Consider the following 16,956-nt stretch of genomic DNA (forward strand, 5'->3'; position numbering starts at 1 on the left):
AACAGGGAAGAATGGTTACTGAGTGAGCGGCAGGAGAAATTAACGAAGAAAGATCAGACCACACCCTATCAGACAGTAATGTTGATGGAACTAGTGACGGCATCCTTGTTAAAACTTTTCTTGGCGAAGTTTATTTCCATCAGAACTTGCTCCACCTTGAAACACAACGTGAACCTGTTGGACAGGTTCCCCCCCCCCCCCCCCCCCCCCCCCCCCCCCTCCCCGCATCAGTCTTTCTCAACTCCTTTTCGAGCCAAGAAGTCATTTTAACAGAAGTCCGGGGAGAACGGCCAGACTGTGGATCGAGGGCCTCAGAACTTCAACCAGGTAAGCTGCGCTCACCTTTAATACAACTCTGCATTGCTAATGCTGCTCTGATTACTAAATGTAGCTGAGGTCAGCGTTTTGTCCTCAGCCCTGTGTTTGGGACGTTAAGGGTGTGGTGTGCTAGATCACACCGTGTTGCTAAACTGTACATTCACAGGCTTTCTGGATTCTGCAGCGTAAATCAATAGGAATATTACATTTGTTATTCTATCCTCATATGCAGTCCATTCGGCCCAAACTCTCCCTGCTGGCATTTACCCTTCACTCAAGCCTCCGACTGCGGGAAGAATTTAAACAAAAGGGGGGGTGATGCAGGGTTTTGGGTGCTGGGCGCGGTTGGTGGGATGTAGGGTCTTGTCTAAGGTCACTCCAATCTATCGTTGAGAAAGACCTCTCTGGCCTTCTTGCCCGCAAACACTCTTCATCTCAGCCCCTCCGTGAGGGACCAAGACCCAGAGACTCACTGACTGCCATTTAAATGAAGAATGTGTAGGAAAGGACTGCAGATGCTGGTTCATTTTGAAGATAGACACGAAATGTTCAGCGGGACAGGCAGCATCACTGGAGAGAAGGAATGGGCGACGTCTGATGAGAAGAAGGGCCTCGACCCCAAACATCACCCATTCCTTCTCTCCATTTAAATGAAGAAGCTGTTTCTGAAACGCCTGGCAACTTTGGGAAAACCCCTTGCCTGCCACCTACACTAGTCCCACCTGCCCACGCTTGGCCCATGCCCCTCCAAACCTGTCCTATCCATGTCCCTGTCTAACTGCTTCTTAAACATTGGGATAGTCCCAGCCTCAACTACCTCCTCTGTGTGAGATGTGAGATGAAACCCACGCGGTCACAAGGATAACACGCAAACTCCACACAGACAGCACCCAAGGCCAGGATCAGACTTGTGTCTCTAGTGCGGTGAGGCCCAATGTGCCACCCACAATCTGTTCAATTCTTTAACATGAGCCATTACATATTCACCATCACAAACCTCAATGCAGCCGTGGTCAGCTCGCACCTTGTACCTTCATGGCTTTGTTTATTTTAGTTTGGTTTAGAGATACAGCGCGGAAACAGGCCCTTCGGCCCAGCGAGTCCGCACTGACCATCGATCCCCGCACACTAACACTATCCTACACACACCACTTACACCAAGCCAGTTGCCCTAAAAAACCTGCACATCTTTGGACAGTGGGAGGAAACCGGAGCGCCCGGAGAAAACCCACGCGGTCACGGGGAGAAAACGTGCAAACTCCGTACAGCCAGCACCCATAGTCGGGATCGAACCCGGGTCTCCGGCGCTGTAAGGCAGCAACTCTCTCGCCGTGCCACCCTGCTACCTTTGTTTGTTTCAATTGTTACAAAAGATTAAAACTAAGAGAGCAGATTTGAAAGGGGAAATCGGCAGATCACATTACACAGAGGAAACAAATGAGAGGAAGGAGCAAGCGAGATAAGGAGGCACGGTCTGTTTGTCCATAAACCAAGTGTGGTTGAAGCAAGATCTGATACAGGTTTTACATAACAACCCTTCATCAGGGTGGAACATTGTTACAGTGAATAGGGCTGCTGCCTCATAAGGCGTAGAGGTATGTAGGTTCATTGGCTTGTAAAAATTGTCCCTAGTATGTGTAGGATAGCGGGGACCGCTGGTCGGCGCGGACCCGATGGGCCGAAGGGCCTGTTTCCGCGCTGCATCCCTAAACTAAAATAAACTAAACTCCGCTGGCCAGTCCAGTCCTGACCTCGGGTGCTGTCTGTGTGGAGCTTGCATGTTCTCCCTGTGACCACCTCAGGTGCTCCAGTTCCCTCCCACATTCCAAGGGGGTGCATGACGTGGGGTGATGGGGTTAAAATAGGATTTTATTTCAATGCTGTACAGCTCTAGTTTTCAATTCTATTATTCTAGCAACATATCACAGTGTTAGTTTGTGGTCCTGTTAACCTGAGCCCCAGCCTTTAGTAACTCAGCGGGACAGGCAGCATCTCTGGAGAAAAGGCAAAGGTGATGTTTTGGGTTGAGACCCCTCAGTCTCGACCCAAACCGTCACCATTCCTTCTCTCCAGAGATGCTGCCTGTCCCGCTGAGTTAATCCAGCACTTTGTATCTTTCTTCGGTTCTAACCAGCATCTGCAGTTCCTCCTTACATATCCCGTGATGTATTTGTGCTCAAAGATCCCTTTGTGCCTCTATCTCGATTATACCCTCTGGTTAACATGACCTGCCTATTTTACATTCCAAATATGCTCCTTATTTTTTAATTGTGTGACAACCTGTTCAGCATAACCTTTGTGGAAATAATGTGAAAGCTGGTGTCGGAAACTCTAATGAAGGTTTTGACAGTAAATAAATAATAGCCCGTATTTAAGGAGTTGATTGTATGGTTAGTAACAAATATTTATCCCTTTCAGGCACACATACACAAGAACTTGTTCAATTTCCATTATTTACCTAAATCAGATTTTTTTTCAACGATGCTTTTGATTTTAGTTCCTTGTTTACTGCGGTTGACTTCTCTACCTCTTCCTTATTTCCCATTGGAATTTCTCCTGTGATAGACACAAAGTGCTGGAGTAACTCGGCATCTCTGGAGAGAAGGAATGGGTGACGTTTCGGTTCAGTCTGAAGAAGGGTCTCGACCCCAAAATGTCACCCATTCCTTCTCTCCGGAGATGCTGGACTCTGAATTTCTCCCAGTCCTCTGGTAGGCTGCTTTTTCTGGCTAATTTGTACGCTTCATCTTTTGTTTTGATACTATCCCTGATTTCCCTTGTTATCCACGGATGCACTACCTTCCCTGATTTATTCTTTTGCCAAACTGGGATGAACAATTGTTGTAGTTCATCCATGCGGTCTTTAAATGCCTTCCATTGCATATCCACCGTCAACCCTTTAAGAATTAATTGCCAGTCTATCTTGGCCAATTCACATCTCATACCCCCAAAGTTACCTTTCTTTGAGTTCAGGACCCTTGTTTCTGAATTAACAATGTCACTCTCCATCCTAATGAAGAACTCAACCATATTATGGTCACTCTTGCCCAAGGGGCCACGCACCACAAGACTGCTAACTAACCCTTCCTCATTACTCAATACCCATATCTGTTGGTGGATTACAAAATTCTAAATTGTTCAAAGCATGAAGAATGTCTCTCTCATTTCCTCTTGCGTCATTGTTGCCGAATTTTAGAATTTATTTCTCTGAGCTCTGGGTGGGTGTGTATCTCCGCGGACAGAGAGGTTAAGGGTCGAACTAACGTACATCAGGATGAACAAGGACAAGTATTAGGATGGCCACGGTGGCACAGCGGTAGAGTTGCTGCCTTACAATGCTCACAGCACCGGAGACCCGGGTTCCATCCCGACTACGGGTGCTGTCTGTACGGAGTTTGCACGTTTGTAAATAGGCATGCAGGTGCAGCAGGCAGTGAAGAAAGCGAATGGTATGTTAGCATTCATAGCAAAAGGATTTGAATATAGGAGCAGGGAGGTTCTACTGCAGTTGTACAGGGTCTTGGTGAGACCACACCTGGAGTATTGCGTACAGTTTTGGTCTCCTAATCTGACGAAAGACATTCTTGCCATAGAGGGAGTACAGAGAAGGTTCACCAGACTGATTCCTGGGATGTCAGGACTTTCATATGAAGAAAGACTGGATAGACTCGGCTTGTACTCGCTAGAATTTAGAAGATTGAGGGGGGATCTTATAGAAACTTACAAAATTCTTAAGGGGTTGGACAGGCTAGATGCAGGAAGATTGTTCCCGATGTTGGGGAAGTCCAGAACAAGGGGTCACAGTTTAAGGATAAAGGGGAAATCTTTTAGGACCGAGATGAGGGAAACTTTTTTCACACAGAGTGTTGAATCTGTGGAATTCTCTGCCACAGAAGGTAGTTGAGGCCACAGTTCATTGACTATATTTAAGAGGGAGTTAGATGTGGCCCTTGTGGCTAAAGGGATCAGGGGGTATGGAGAGAAGGCAGGTACAGGATACTGAGTTGGATGATCAGACATGATCATATTGAATGGCGGTGCAGGCTCGAAGGGCCGAATGGCCTACTCCTGCACCTATTGTCTATGTTTCTATGTTTCTATGTTCTCCCCGTGACAACGTGGGTTTTCTCCGAGATCTTCGGTTTCCTCCCACACTCCAGAGACGTGCAGGTTTGTAGGTTAATTGACTTGGTGTAAGTGTAAATTGTCCCCAGTGTGTGTAGGATAGTGTTAATGTGCGGGGATTACTGGTCAGCATGGACTCGATGGGCCGAAGGGCCTGTTTCCGCGCTGTATCACTATTTTAAAATAAAATTGGCAAGATCACTAAGAGATGTTGCTGCTACTGGTTCCGATTTAAAAACCTTACATGATAGGGATGAATAATGGGAGCTTGGGATAAGTGACACCAACAGGTCCTTGTCGAATTACTTTGTCATGAGTCTGCTCTCACAGTGATCCAGGTCATTGACTGGGGTTTGCTCAGTGAAGGACTGAGATGAGGAAAAACTTCTTCACCCAGAGAGTTGTGAATCTGTGGAATTCTCTGCCACAGACGGCGGTGGAGGCCGATTCACTGGATGTTTTCAAGAGAGAGTTAGATTTAGCTCTTCGGGCTAACGGAATCAAGGGATATGGGGGAGAAAGCAGGAACGGGGTACTGATTGTGGATGATCAGCCATGATCGTATTGAATGGCGGTGCTGGCTCGAAGGGCCGAATGGCCTACTCCTGCACCTATTGTCTATGTTTCTGTGGTAAGATCAGGACTCACAACAAAATGAGGAACGTCTTGTGAAGAATTTTCTCATCAGATTGGAAGAAGAGTCTTGTTTGTCCATGTCCTCCTCGAGATGCTGCCTGACCTGCTGAGTTCCTCCAGCACTTTGTGTCTTTTCTCTCTGGTGAGGTTGGGGGCGTGGACGAATATTTGGCACTTTCTCATTATGTGGTTGGGATGAGCGAGGGATTGATGTGAATTTGGTTCCATGGCAGGTCCGAGCTGAAAGGGAAGAGTAACCCATGGAGCTGCGCATAGGAAGAATGGATTTCCTCCTTGTCCTGGCTGGGATTGTCCTCATCACTCACCCCATTGAGGCTCAGAATTGTACAGCAGAAGGCCTTCAGTTCCAGGATCTGCCCCAGCATAACTTCAGCAGGCTGGATGGTGATGCTGGTTCACTCGAGCCCTTGTACAACATGGTCAACCTGTACCTGGATGCTGTGCAGCCCAATGACTTCCCAACAGGTGAGACTTGACCCGCTCCGAAATTCATTTAGCCTGCGTTGAGGAAAGTGTAGGAAGGAACTGCAATGACAATAATGCTGGAGGAACTCAATGCGTGAGGCAGCATCTATGGAGAGAAGAAATAGGTGACGTTTCGGTTCCTGAATGGTATGGTATGTTAGCATTCATAGCAAAAGGATTTGAGTAGAGGAGCAGGGAGGTTCTACTGCAGTTGTACAGGGTCTTGGTGAGACCACACCTGGAGTATTGCGTACAGTTTTGGTCTCCTAATCTGAGGTAAGACATTCTTGCCATAGAGGGAGTACAGAGAAGGTTCACCAGACTGATTCCTGGGATGTCAGGACTTTCATATGAAGAAAGACTGGATAGACTCGGCTTGTACTCGCTAGAATTTAGAAGATTGAGGGGGGATCTTATAGAAACTTACAAAATTCTTAAGGGGTTGGACAGGCTAGATGCAGGAAGATTGTTCCCGATGTTGGGGAAGTCCAGAACAAGGGGTCACAGTTTAAGGATAAGGGGGAAATCCTTTAGGACCGAGATGAGGAAAACATTTTTCACACAGAGAGTGGTGAATCTGTGGAATTCTCTGCCACAGAAGGTAGTTGAGGCCAGTTCATTGGCTATATTTAAGAGGGAGTTAGATGTGGCCCTTGTGGCTAAAGGGATCAGGGGGTATGAAGAGAAGGCAGGTACAGGATACTGAGTTGGATGATGAGCCATGATCATATTGAATGGCGGTGCAGGCTCGAAGGGCTGAATGGCCTACTCCTGCACCTATTTTCTATGTTTCTATGTCTATGTTTCTATGCTGCCTCACCCGCTGAGTTCCTCCAGCATTTTGTCTACCTACGATTTTTCCAGCATCTGCAGTTCATTCTTAAACAAAACAACGAAGGAACTGCAGAAGGTACACAAAAATGCTGGAGAAACTCAGCGGGTGCAGCAGCATCTATGGAGCGAAGGAAATAGGCGACGTTTCGGGCCGAAACCCTTCTTCAGACTGCAGATGCTGGTTGCGAAATATGTTTGGGCAGGTGGTATGAACATTGATTTCTCTAACTTCAGGTAGCCGCGGCATTCCCTCTCTCTCCACCCCTCCCCCACCCAAGTTGCACCAGCTTCTCGTTCTCACCCAGCAAACAGCTACCAATGGCCTGTTCCTTATCTCATCGTTACATTTTTGCATATCTTTTATTCATTGTTCTTTATCTCTCCACATCACCATCTATATCCCTCGTTCCCCTTATCCCGAACCAGTGTGAAGAAGGGTGTGGACCGGAAACTCCAGGTGGTTTAATGACAGCTGGGCTGATGAAGCAACTTGTCTGTTCATGCCACTGAGTTCTTGTGTTCTGATTCACCAACACCTTCAACTTGACTGTTTGGTTCTTAGTTTAGTATTTGTTACCCAATCACACATCTATTGTGTAAGAAGGAACTGCAGATGCTGGTTTAAACCGAAGATCGAAACATAGAAAATAGGTGCAGGAGTAGGCCATTCGGCCCTTCGAGCCTGCACCGCCATTCAATATGATCATGGCTGATTATCCAACTCCATACCCCCTGATCCCTTTAGCCACAAGGGCCACATCTAACTCCCTCTTAAATATAGCCAATGAACTGTGTGGCCTCAACTACCTTCTGTGGCAGAGAATTCCACAGATTCACCACTCTCCGTGTGAAAAATGTTTTCCTCATCTCGGTCCTAAATGATTTCCCCCTTATCCTTAAACTGTGACCCCTTCTTCTGGATAGATGCAAAAAGCAGGTAAACTCAGCGGGACAGGCAGCATCTCTGGAGAGAAGGAGTGGGTGACGTTTCGGGTCGAGACCCTTCTTCTATATCACTTATATCACTATATCACTTGGGCAAGACACTTCACCCACCTTTGCCTGTGTGTGAATGTGTGTGAGTGATTGGTGGTGGTCGGAGGGGCCGTAGGCGCAGATTGGCAGCCACGCTTCCGTCAGTCTGCCCCAGGGCAGCTGTGGCTACAGAAGTAGCTTACCACCACCGAATGTGACTGAGGAGTGAATGAATAATGCGATGTAAAGCGCCTTGAGTATTAGAAAGGCGCTATATAAATCCCATCCATTATTATTATTATTACCCGTTGATATAGACGATATATAGACATTAGCAAGAGTCGAGAGTGTTTTGTTGCCATATGTCCTGGATGGGACAATGAGATTCTTACTGGCTGCATCACAACAGAATATGTGAATATGTAAACATTGAATATAATGGGGGAAGAGAAAAAAAAGAATAACAAATATAGTCCAGTAATAATATAGTGATATAGGCAGAGAACAGGAGCCTTGTTCCTCCTGCAATTCATTTATTTTTACATGCCTACCTGTCACCTAACAACCCCTGGTATTCTGCAGTTCCATCAAAACATAAAACAGCTCAGTATAAAAACAAGCGAGCAGGCACGCTCTCAACAACTTGTTTAATTAATCCACAATCATCTCTTTCATACGAGAGGTGATGATGATACTATAATTGTCTTTGTTTTGGCACACAGACAGACAAATGATTCACCACACACAGTTACACAAAGTCCTCACCCCTTCATCCTGCCCTGCACCGAGCCCCCCTTCTTTCTCAGTGCCCCCCCCCCCCTCTCCCCCACGCAGGGTACCCCCTTGTTCACTGGTCAACACCTGACACAGCACTTTAGTTTAGTTTAGTTCAGAGATCCAGCGTGGATTCAGGCCCTTCGGCCCACCGAGTCCGCACCGACCAGCGATCACCAAAACACTGGTTCTATCCCACTCGCCACGGACAACGTACAGAAGCCATTTCAACTACAAACCAGTACATCTTTGGAATGTGGGAGGAAACCGGAGCACCTGGAGGAAACCCACGCAGTCACGGGGAGACTCCGTAAGACTCCGTACAGACAGCATCCCCTAGTCAGGATCGAACCCGGGTCGCTGGCACTGTGAGGCAACAGCTCTACCCGCTGCACCACCGTGCCTGCGACAGGTGGCCTCTCATTTTGCTATTGGGAGCGTTGAGTCCATCAGAGCCATTTAACAGTTTCTACACATCCATCCAAACTTCTCCTGCCCAGTCTGAGGAAGTGTCCCGACCCTAAACGTCACCTGTCCATTCCCTCCACAGATGCTGCCTGACCCACTGGGTTCCTCTAGGACTTTGCATTTTGCTTCAGAATCTGTTCAGCGACTGTTGAAGTTGAAACATGTCACCTTTACCTTATTTTGTTTTTGTTTCCAGATATTATTCAGAACGCATTGAACAATCCCAACTACATCAATGAGAATGTCCAGGAGGTGAGAATTCTGCACCTTCTGTACGGGACTGTACAGCGGGTAGTGCCGCTTCCTCACCACACTAGAGGGCCAGGTTCAATCCTGACCTCCAGTGCTGTCTGTGTGGAGTTTGCACGTTCTCCCCCTGTGACTGGGTAGAAACACTTTTTCTCACAGAGGGTGGTGAGTCTGTGGAATTCTCTGCCTCAGAGGGCGGTGGAGGCCGGTTCTCTGGATGCTTTCAAGAGAGAGCTAGATAGGGCTCTTAAAGATAGCGGAGTCAGGGGATATGGGGAGAAGGCAGGAACGGGGTACTGATTGGGGATGATCAGCCATGATCACATTGAATGGCGGTGCTGGCTCGAAGGGCCGAATGGCCTACTCCTGTGTCTATTGTCTATTGTCTATTGTCTGTGTGGGATTCCTCCGGGTAATCCGGTTTCCTCCCACATCCCAAAGACGTGTGGGTTTGTTAGTTAATCGGCCCCTCTGTAAATTGCCCCCTAGTTTGTAGGGAGTGGATGAGAAAGTGGGATAAGAGAGAACTAGCGGAGAGGGGTGATGGTGGGATAAGAGAGAGGGGTGATGGCTGGCAGGCGTGGACTCTGTGGGCTGAAGGGCCTGTTTCTGTGCTGTGTGTGTGACCTATCTAATCGCTGCAGGTTGTGCGCTATCAGGCGGGGTACCTGGTCAGCTTCATCATCGGTGTGCTGTTCTTCATCTTCATGCCCCTGGTGGGCTTCATCTTCTGCTGTTGCCGCTGCTGCGGGAAATGTGGAGGGGAGGTGAAGGAGCGGAGAAAGTCAACAGATTGTCACCGTAACACCCTGGCCATCTTCCTGCTCATGACCACCATCATCATACTGTGAGTCCCTCCTGAGCTGGAGGTGGGGTGGGTGGTGGGTGGGTGGTGGGGGAAGGGTCTCTGGCTGGCTAGTGGTTAACGTATGATGAGTGTTGGGCCTGTACTCGCTGGAGTTTAGAGGAATTAAGGGGGGACCACATTGAAACGTACGAAACAGTGAAAGGCCTGGATAGAGTGGATGTGGAGAGGATGTTTCCACTAGTGGGAGAGTCCAGGAACAGAGGGCACAGCCTCAGAATAAAAGGACTTTCCTTTAGGAATGAGATGAGGAGGAATTTCTTTAGTCAGAGGGTGGTGAATCTGTGGAATTAATTGCCACAGACGGCTGTGGAGGCCAAGTCTGGGTATTTTTAAGGCGGAGATAGATAGATAGTAATAATAATAACTCAAGGTTCAGACAAGGGACAACGTTACGTTGCATATTAAAAACATCATCAAGTACATATAAAATATAGATTCTTGATTAGTTCGGGTGTCAGGGGTTATGGGGAGAAGGCAGGACAGTGTGTGTGTGTGACCTCTGTCAGTGTGCACTAAGTGTATTCAGAGAATAGTGAGTGTGTGTGAGTGTGATCAGTGTGTGAGTGTGCGGAGACCTATTTAGAGCAGGGTGTGTGTGTGACTGTGTGTATACAGGGCGGGGGGGGTGTGTATACAGGGGGGGTGTGCATACAGGGAGGGGGGGTGTATACAGGGAGGGGGTGGGGAGCGAGGGGGTGTATACACGGGGGGTGGAGAGAGGGGGGGGCGGGGGGGCATGCTGGCTGTATACAGGGAGTGGGTGAAGAGCGGGGGTGGGGGGGTTGTGGTGCTGGGTGTGAGTGTACAAGGACCACTGTGTTACGGGGTGGTTGATACCTCTTGCTGATTGGTATCCAGGGCTGGAGTTGCCTGTGCGTTTACGGCCAACCAAAGGGTGACGGGGGCCATGGAGCCAAGCCTCGCTGCCTTCAGGGAGATGCTCGCCGATGTCAACGCTTATATCACCAACATCCTTGGGGTAAGGTCCACGAATCAACTCAACCCCCAACACTGGGAATCTGTGCAGACACGGACATGTGTTTTCCCACACTCAGCTGCAGCTCCCATCCAAACAAACGTGATTAGGTCATCAGGACGTTCTCTCAGCAAGGAGATGAGGAGAAATTTCTTTAGTCAGAGGGTGGTGAATCTGTGGAAGAGAGTCCCGGACCAGAGGGCACAGCCTCAGAATTAAAGGACGTTCCTTTAGGAAGCAGATGAGGAGGAATTTCTTTAGTCTGTCTGAAGAAGGGTTTCGGCCCGGAAACGTTGCCTATTTCCTTCGCTCCATAGATGCTGCTGCACCCGCTGAGTTTCTCCAGCACTTTTGTCTACCGAGGAATTTCTTTAGTCAGAGGGTGGTGAATCTGTGGGATTCTTTGCCACAGACGGCTGTGGAGGCCAAGTCAGTGGATATTTTTAAGGCAGAGATAGATAGGTTCTTGATTAGTGCAGGTGTCAGGGGTTATGGGGAGAAGGCAGGAGAATGGGGTTAGGAGGGAGAGATAGATCAGCCATGATTAAATGGCGGAGTAGACTTGATGGGCCGAATGGCCTAATTCTACTCCTATTCCTTATGACCTTAATTGGGTTATCCTGACTACGGGCGCTGTCTGTACGGAGTTTGCACGTTCTCCCCGTGACCTGCGTGGGTTTTCTCCGAGATCTTCGGTTTCTTCCCACACTCCAAAGACGTGCAGGTTTGTAGGTTAATTGGCTTGGTGTAAGTGTAAAATTGTCCCTAGTTTGTGTAGGGTAGAATTAGTGTGCGGGGATCGCTGGTCGGCGTGGACTGGATGGGCCGAAGGGCCTGTTTCTGCGCTGTATCTCCAAACTAAACTAAACTGCCCACGTCCGATAATCAGACAACGAACAACAACCTCTGGTCAATATTTCGTTAACTGGTCATTTTTCTTATAATTTTAGGCCAAGACCAAACTTCTTGCACAGTTTTCAGTGCCAAAAGTCAAAGTGTTCTCAGATCTTGACCGTAAGTATAAGATGATTTAACACCTACACAATCTACTTGTATGTTAGAAGGAGCGGGCACTGGCTTGAACCGAAGATAGACACAAAACGCTGGAGTAACTCAGCGGGACAGGCAGTGTCCATGGAGAGAAGGAATGGGTGACGTTTCGGATCATTGTGTTTAGAAGTTGCTCTTCAAACTAAAATCCATCAGGATAATGTGGGGAAGGTTTTTCCGCAAACTTTTCAGGAACTCTGGAGACTGAAGAAGGGTCTCGACCCGAAACGTCACCCATTCCTTCTCTCCCGAGACGCTGCCTGACCCGCTGAGTTACTCCAGCTTTTTGTGTCTAACTTCTGCTTACCTGTATCCACCTATCACTTGCCGGGCTTTGGCTTGCATCCACCTCTCTTCCAGCTTTCTCCCCGACCCCCCCCCCCCCCCATCCCACCCCCACAATCAACCTGAAGAATCGTCCCAACTCGAAACGTCACCTATCCATGTTCTCCACAGATGCTGCCTGACCAGCTGAGTTACTCCAGCACTCTGTGAAACGTCACCTATCCATGTTCTCCACAGATGCTGCCTGACCAGCTGAGTTACTCCAGCACTCTGTGAAACGTCACCTATCCATGTTCTCCACAGATGCTGCCTGACCCGCTGAGTTACTCCAGCACTCTGTGAAACGTCACCTATCCATGTTCTCCACAGATGCTGCCTGACCCGCTGAGTTACTCCAGCACTCTGTGTCATTCAAGATTCCACTACGCGCAGTTCCTTGTGTCTATTCTCTAATTGATGATGGTAGCTGGGACTATAAACACTCAGCAGGTTGGGCAGCATATGCGCGAAGAGAATTACAGTTAATGCTTCTATATATCCACAGATGCTGCCTGACCCGCTGTGTGATTCAGGCTCTGTGCTACGATATTGAAAGGGAGCTGCGTTCACGCCTCACTTTACCCTTGTCTTTTCCAGGTGTAAGCGGGACCCTTGGTTTCACGGTCATGGATGCCCTGGGGCCGATAGTTAGCCCCGTGCTGGCCATGGTGTCTGCACGGATCGCAGGTAAGGGCTCAACATTCACCTCTCCATCGCGCCACTTCACACCTTCCACGTGTCCACATCTTGCAGCGCCGGGTTCGATCCCGACTACGGGCGCTGTCCGTACGGAGTTTGCACGTTCTCCCCGTGACCTGCGTGGGTTTTCCCCGAGATCTTCCGTTTCCTCCCACACTCCAAAGGCGTACAGGTTCGTAAGTTAATAGGCTTGGTGTGTGTGTAAATTGTCCCTAGTGTGTGTGTAGGATAGTGTTAGTGTGCGGTGATCGCTGGTCAGCACGGACTCGATGGGCTGAAGGGCCTGTTTCCGCGCTGTATCTCTAAACTAAACTAAAGAAGGATAGCACTCAGCTGAAGAAAGTGCAGGGAAGATTTACGAGGATGTTACCTGAACCTGAGGGCCTGAGCTACAGGGAGAGGTTGGGCAGGCTGGGACTCTTCCTTGGAGCTCAGGATGTGGGATGATCTTACAGAGGTATAGAGAGAAGACAAGGATTTATTAGGAGCGTGAGGGGCAACTTTTTGACTGACAGGGTGGTGGGTGGGTGTGTGTGTGGACCAAGCTGCCAGAGAAGGGATTGGGGCAGGAATTATAACAGCATTTAAAAGATATTTGAACCAGTAGATGAATAGGAAATGGAACAAATGGGGGCAAATGTGACCAGCTTCGATGGGACATCTTAGTTTAGAGATACAGTATGGGAACAGGCCCATTTGTCCCACCGAGTCCGCGCTGACCAGCGATCCACGTACACTAACGTTATCCTACACAATAGGGACAATTTACAATTTTATCAAAGCCTATAAACCTGCACGTCCTTGAAATGCGGGAGGAAACCGGAGCACCCGGAGAAAACCCACGCGGGTCACAGGGAGAACGTGCAAACTCCACGCGGACAGGATCAAGCGTGGGTCTCTGACGCAGCGATGCAGCAGTTCTACCCGCTGCGCCACCGTGCCGTCCCCGCGGTCTGACACTATCTCCCGTTAACGCCCGCGTTGTGCCTCTTTCCCTCCAGACGTCGAAACCGTGAAGGCCCACCTGATGAACATCAGTGCTGCCAATGTCTCTCTGGCTCAGGCACAGTCACAGCTGGCAGCTGAGCTGAGCACCGTAAAGGCCGAGATCATCTCCACGCTGATTAACCCAAACTGTGTGGGCTGTGGCTCTGCTGTGGGACAAGCCAATAACCTGCAGGCTGACTTCACCTTCAGCCTGGTATGTATGTCAGGGCCCACCACCACTCTACGCCTCGAGGGGGTCACCTTCCCATGTCTAAACGAAAATACCATTTAAAATAGGGAGGACATAGACAATAACATAAAAAGCACAGATTTATATAAAAATATAAATGGAGAGTGTAAAGGGACAATAAGCAAAAACACTGATGTCTAATACAGAGTTCCATATACTATGTGTTTAAGAAGGAACATTGTAAGATTAGCAATAACTGTATTTGTCTAACACTTTTCATACAATTAAATTCAACCCAAAGTGCTTTTCATCCAAAACGCAGGTCGAAACAAAAATACCATTTAAAATAGGAAGGACATAGACAGTAACATAAAAAGCACAGATTTATATTAAAAATGTAAAATAAAATAGGTGGCATTTCGGGCTGAAACCCTTCTTCAGACTGAAGGAAATAGGCAACGTTTCAGGCCGAAACCCTTCCGGGTTTCGGCCCGAAACGTTGCCTATTTCCTTCGCTCCATAGATGCTGCTGCACCCGCTGAGTTTCTCCAGCATTTTTGTCTACCTTCAATTTTCCAGCATCTGCAGTTATTTCTTAAACAATCCTCTCCTGGAGAGGGGTAAAGGGACAAAAAGCAAAAAAGGGACAAAATGCAAAAACACTGATGTCAAATACAGAGCTCCATATAATAATAATACATTTTATTTATGGGCACCTTTCAAGAGTCTCAAGGACACCTTACAAAAATTTAGCAAGTAGAGGAAAAACATGTAAGCGGAATGAAATAAATAGTAGAGACATGACTAGTACACAAATTAAAGACAGAATTCAATTCAAAATATACTATGTGTTTAAGAAGGAACTGCAGATGCTGGAAAATCGAAGGTAGACAAAAATGCTGGAGAAACTCAGCGGGCGAGGCAGCATCTATGGAGCGAAGGAAATAAGCAACATTTCGGGCTGAAACCCTTCTTCAGACTGAAGGAAATAGGCAACGTTTCGGGCCGAAACCCTTCCGGGTTTCGGCTCGAAACGTCGCCTATTTCCTTCGCTCCATAGATGCTGCTGCACCCGCTGAGTTTCTCCAGCATTTTTGTCTACCTTCTATTGCTTTGTCTGATGCTTCCCTGCTCTGTAAAGAACACACTAACTACACTGCCACAGGAGGTTGGGGCAACGTTTCCACACAGAGGGTATATGGAACCAGCTGCCAGAGGAGGCAGTTGAGGCAACATATAAAACACATTTGGACAGGTACATGGATAGGACAGATTCATAGAAACATTGAAACATAGACAACAGGTGCAGGAGTTGGCCATTCAGCCCCAAGCCAGCACCGCCATTCAATGTGGTCATGGCTGATCATCCCGTTCCTGCATTCTCCCCATGTCCCTTGATTCTGTCAGCCCTAAGCCCTATCTCTAACTCTCGCTTGAATACATCAGAGGGATATGGGCCAAATGGCACCCACATTGGAACATTTTATCACCTTTTAGTTTCGTTTCATTTAGTTTAATTTAGAGATACAGCGCGGAAACAGGCCCTTCGGCCCACCGAGTCCGCATCGACCAGCGATCCCCGCACATCAACATTATCAATAGACAATAGACAATAGGTGCAGGAGTAGGCCATTCGGCCCTTCGAGCCAGCACCGCCATTCAATGTGATCATGGCTGATCATCCCCAATCAGTACCCCGTTCCTGCCTTCTCCCCATATCCCCTGACTCCGCTATCTTTAAGAGCCCTATCTAGCTCTCTCTTCCAGAGCATCCAGAGAACCTGCCTCCACCGCCCTCTGAGGCAGAGAATTCCACAGACTCAACACTCTCTGTGAGAAAAAGTGTTTCCGCGTCTCCGTTCTAAATGGCTTACTCCTTATTCTTAAACTGTGTGTGGCCCCTGGTTCTGGACTCCCCCAACATCGGGAACACGTTTCCTGCCTCTAGCGTGTCCAAGCCCTTAACAATCTTATATGTTTCAATGCACACTAGGGACAATTTACACTTATACCAAGCCAATTTACCTACAAACCTGTACGTCTATGGAGAGTGGGAGGAAACCGAAGATCTTGGAGAAAACCCACGCAGGTCACGGGGAGAACGTACAGACAGCATAGTGTAAATGGACGGGGATCGCTGGTCGGTGCGGGCTCAGTGGGCCGAAGGGCTTGTTTCCTTGCTTGTATCTCTAAATTAAACTACATTTGTGACGAGCCTCCACCAGTAACCTGTCTGCAATCTCTTTAGACTCCAGATGTCCAAGTGGCGTTCAACAAAGTCATGAGTCTCTCCTCAGCCTCGCTGACCAACTCTGTGCAACAGGTAACCAATATGTAACGTCCACTAGTTCACTGTATTGTCCATGAGTCCAGCCCTTGGCCAGGATAATAATCCATGCCTTGTCTTTCCCCAGGCCAATCAAAACTTTAACGACATTCCTGGGAGGGTGACCAGTCAAACCTCGCAGATATTCACAGGTGATTGGGTTGGGGGGAGAACCTTTACTTAAAGATAGACACAGAGTGCTGGAGTAACTCAGCGGGTCAGGCAGCATCTGTGGAGAACATGGATAGGTGACGTTTCACAGAGTGCTGGAGTAACTCAGCGGGTCAGGCAGCATCTGTGGAGAACATGGATAGGTGACGTTTCACAGAGTGCTGGAGTAACTCAGCGGGTCAGGCAGCATCTGTGGAGAACATGGATAGGTGACGTTTCACAGAGTGCTGGAGTAACTCAGCGGGTCAGGCAGCATCTGTGGGGAACATGGATAACATAAACATAAACATAAAAATTAGGTGCAGGAGTAGGCCATTCGGCCCTTCGAGCCTGCACCGCCATTCAATATGATCATGGCTGATCATCCAACTCAGTATCCCGTACCTGCCTTCTCTCCATACCCTCTGATCCCCTTAGCCACAAGGGCCACATCTAACTCCCTCTTAAATATAGCCAATGAACTGGCCTCGACTACCCTCTGTGGCAGGGAGTTCCAGAGA

At 48.3% G+C, this 16,956-nt stretch overlaps 1 protein-coding gene across 1 annotated transcript in view; it reads left to right on the forward strand.

Annotated features, from left to right (window-relative positions):
• Positions 1 to 204: 204 nt before the first annotated feature.
• Positions 205 to 16,956, forward strand: part of prom2 (prominin 2) — a 45,528-nt gene continuing 28,776 nt past the window's right edge. The window contains exons 1-10 of the mRNA XM_033013713.1: positions 205 to 327; positions 5,313 to 5,565; positions 8,813 to 8,868; positions 9,510 to 9,712; positions 10,592 to 10,712; positions 11,660 to 11,723; positions 12,681 to 12,770; positions 13,784 to 13,983; positions 16,208 to 16,282; positions 16,374 to 16,437. Coding sequence (XP_032869604.1) covers positions 5,340 to 5,565; positions 8,813 to 8,868; positions 9,510 to 9,712; positions 10,592 to 10,712; positions 11,660 to 11,723; positions 12,681 to 12,770; positions 13,784 to 13,983; positions 16,208 to 16,282; positions 16,374 to 16,437 — 1,099 coding nt within the window. The 5' untranslated portion in view covers positions 205 to 327; positions 5,313 to 5,339. The remainder of the gene's footprint in view (positions 328 to 5,312; positions 5,566 to 8,812; positions 8,869 to 9,509; positions 9,713 to 10,591; positions 10,713 to 11,659; positions 11,724 to 12,680; positions 12,771 to 13,783; positions 13,984 to 16,207; positions 16,283 to 16,373; positions 16,438 to 16,956) is intronic.

Source organism: Amblyraja radiata, chromosome 39 (genome assembly GCF_010909765.2).
Source record: "Amblyraja radiata isolate CabotCenter1 chromosome 39, sAmbRad1.1.pri, whole genome shotgun sequence".
In the NCBI taxonomy this organism is placed as follows: domain Eukaryota; kingdom Metazoa; phylum Chordata; class Chondrichthyes; order Rajiformes; family Rajidae; genus Amblyraja; species Amblyraja radiata.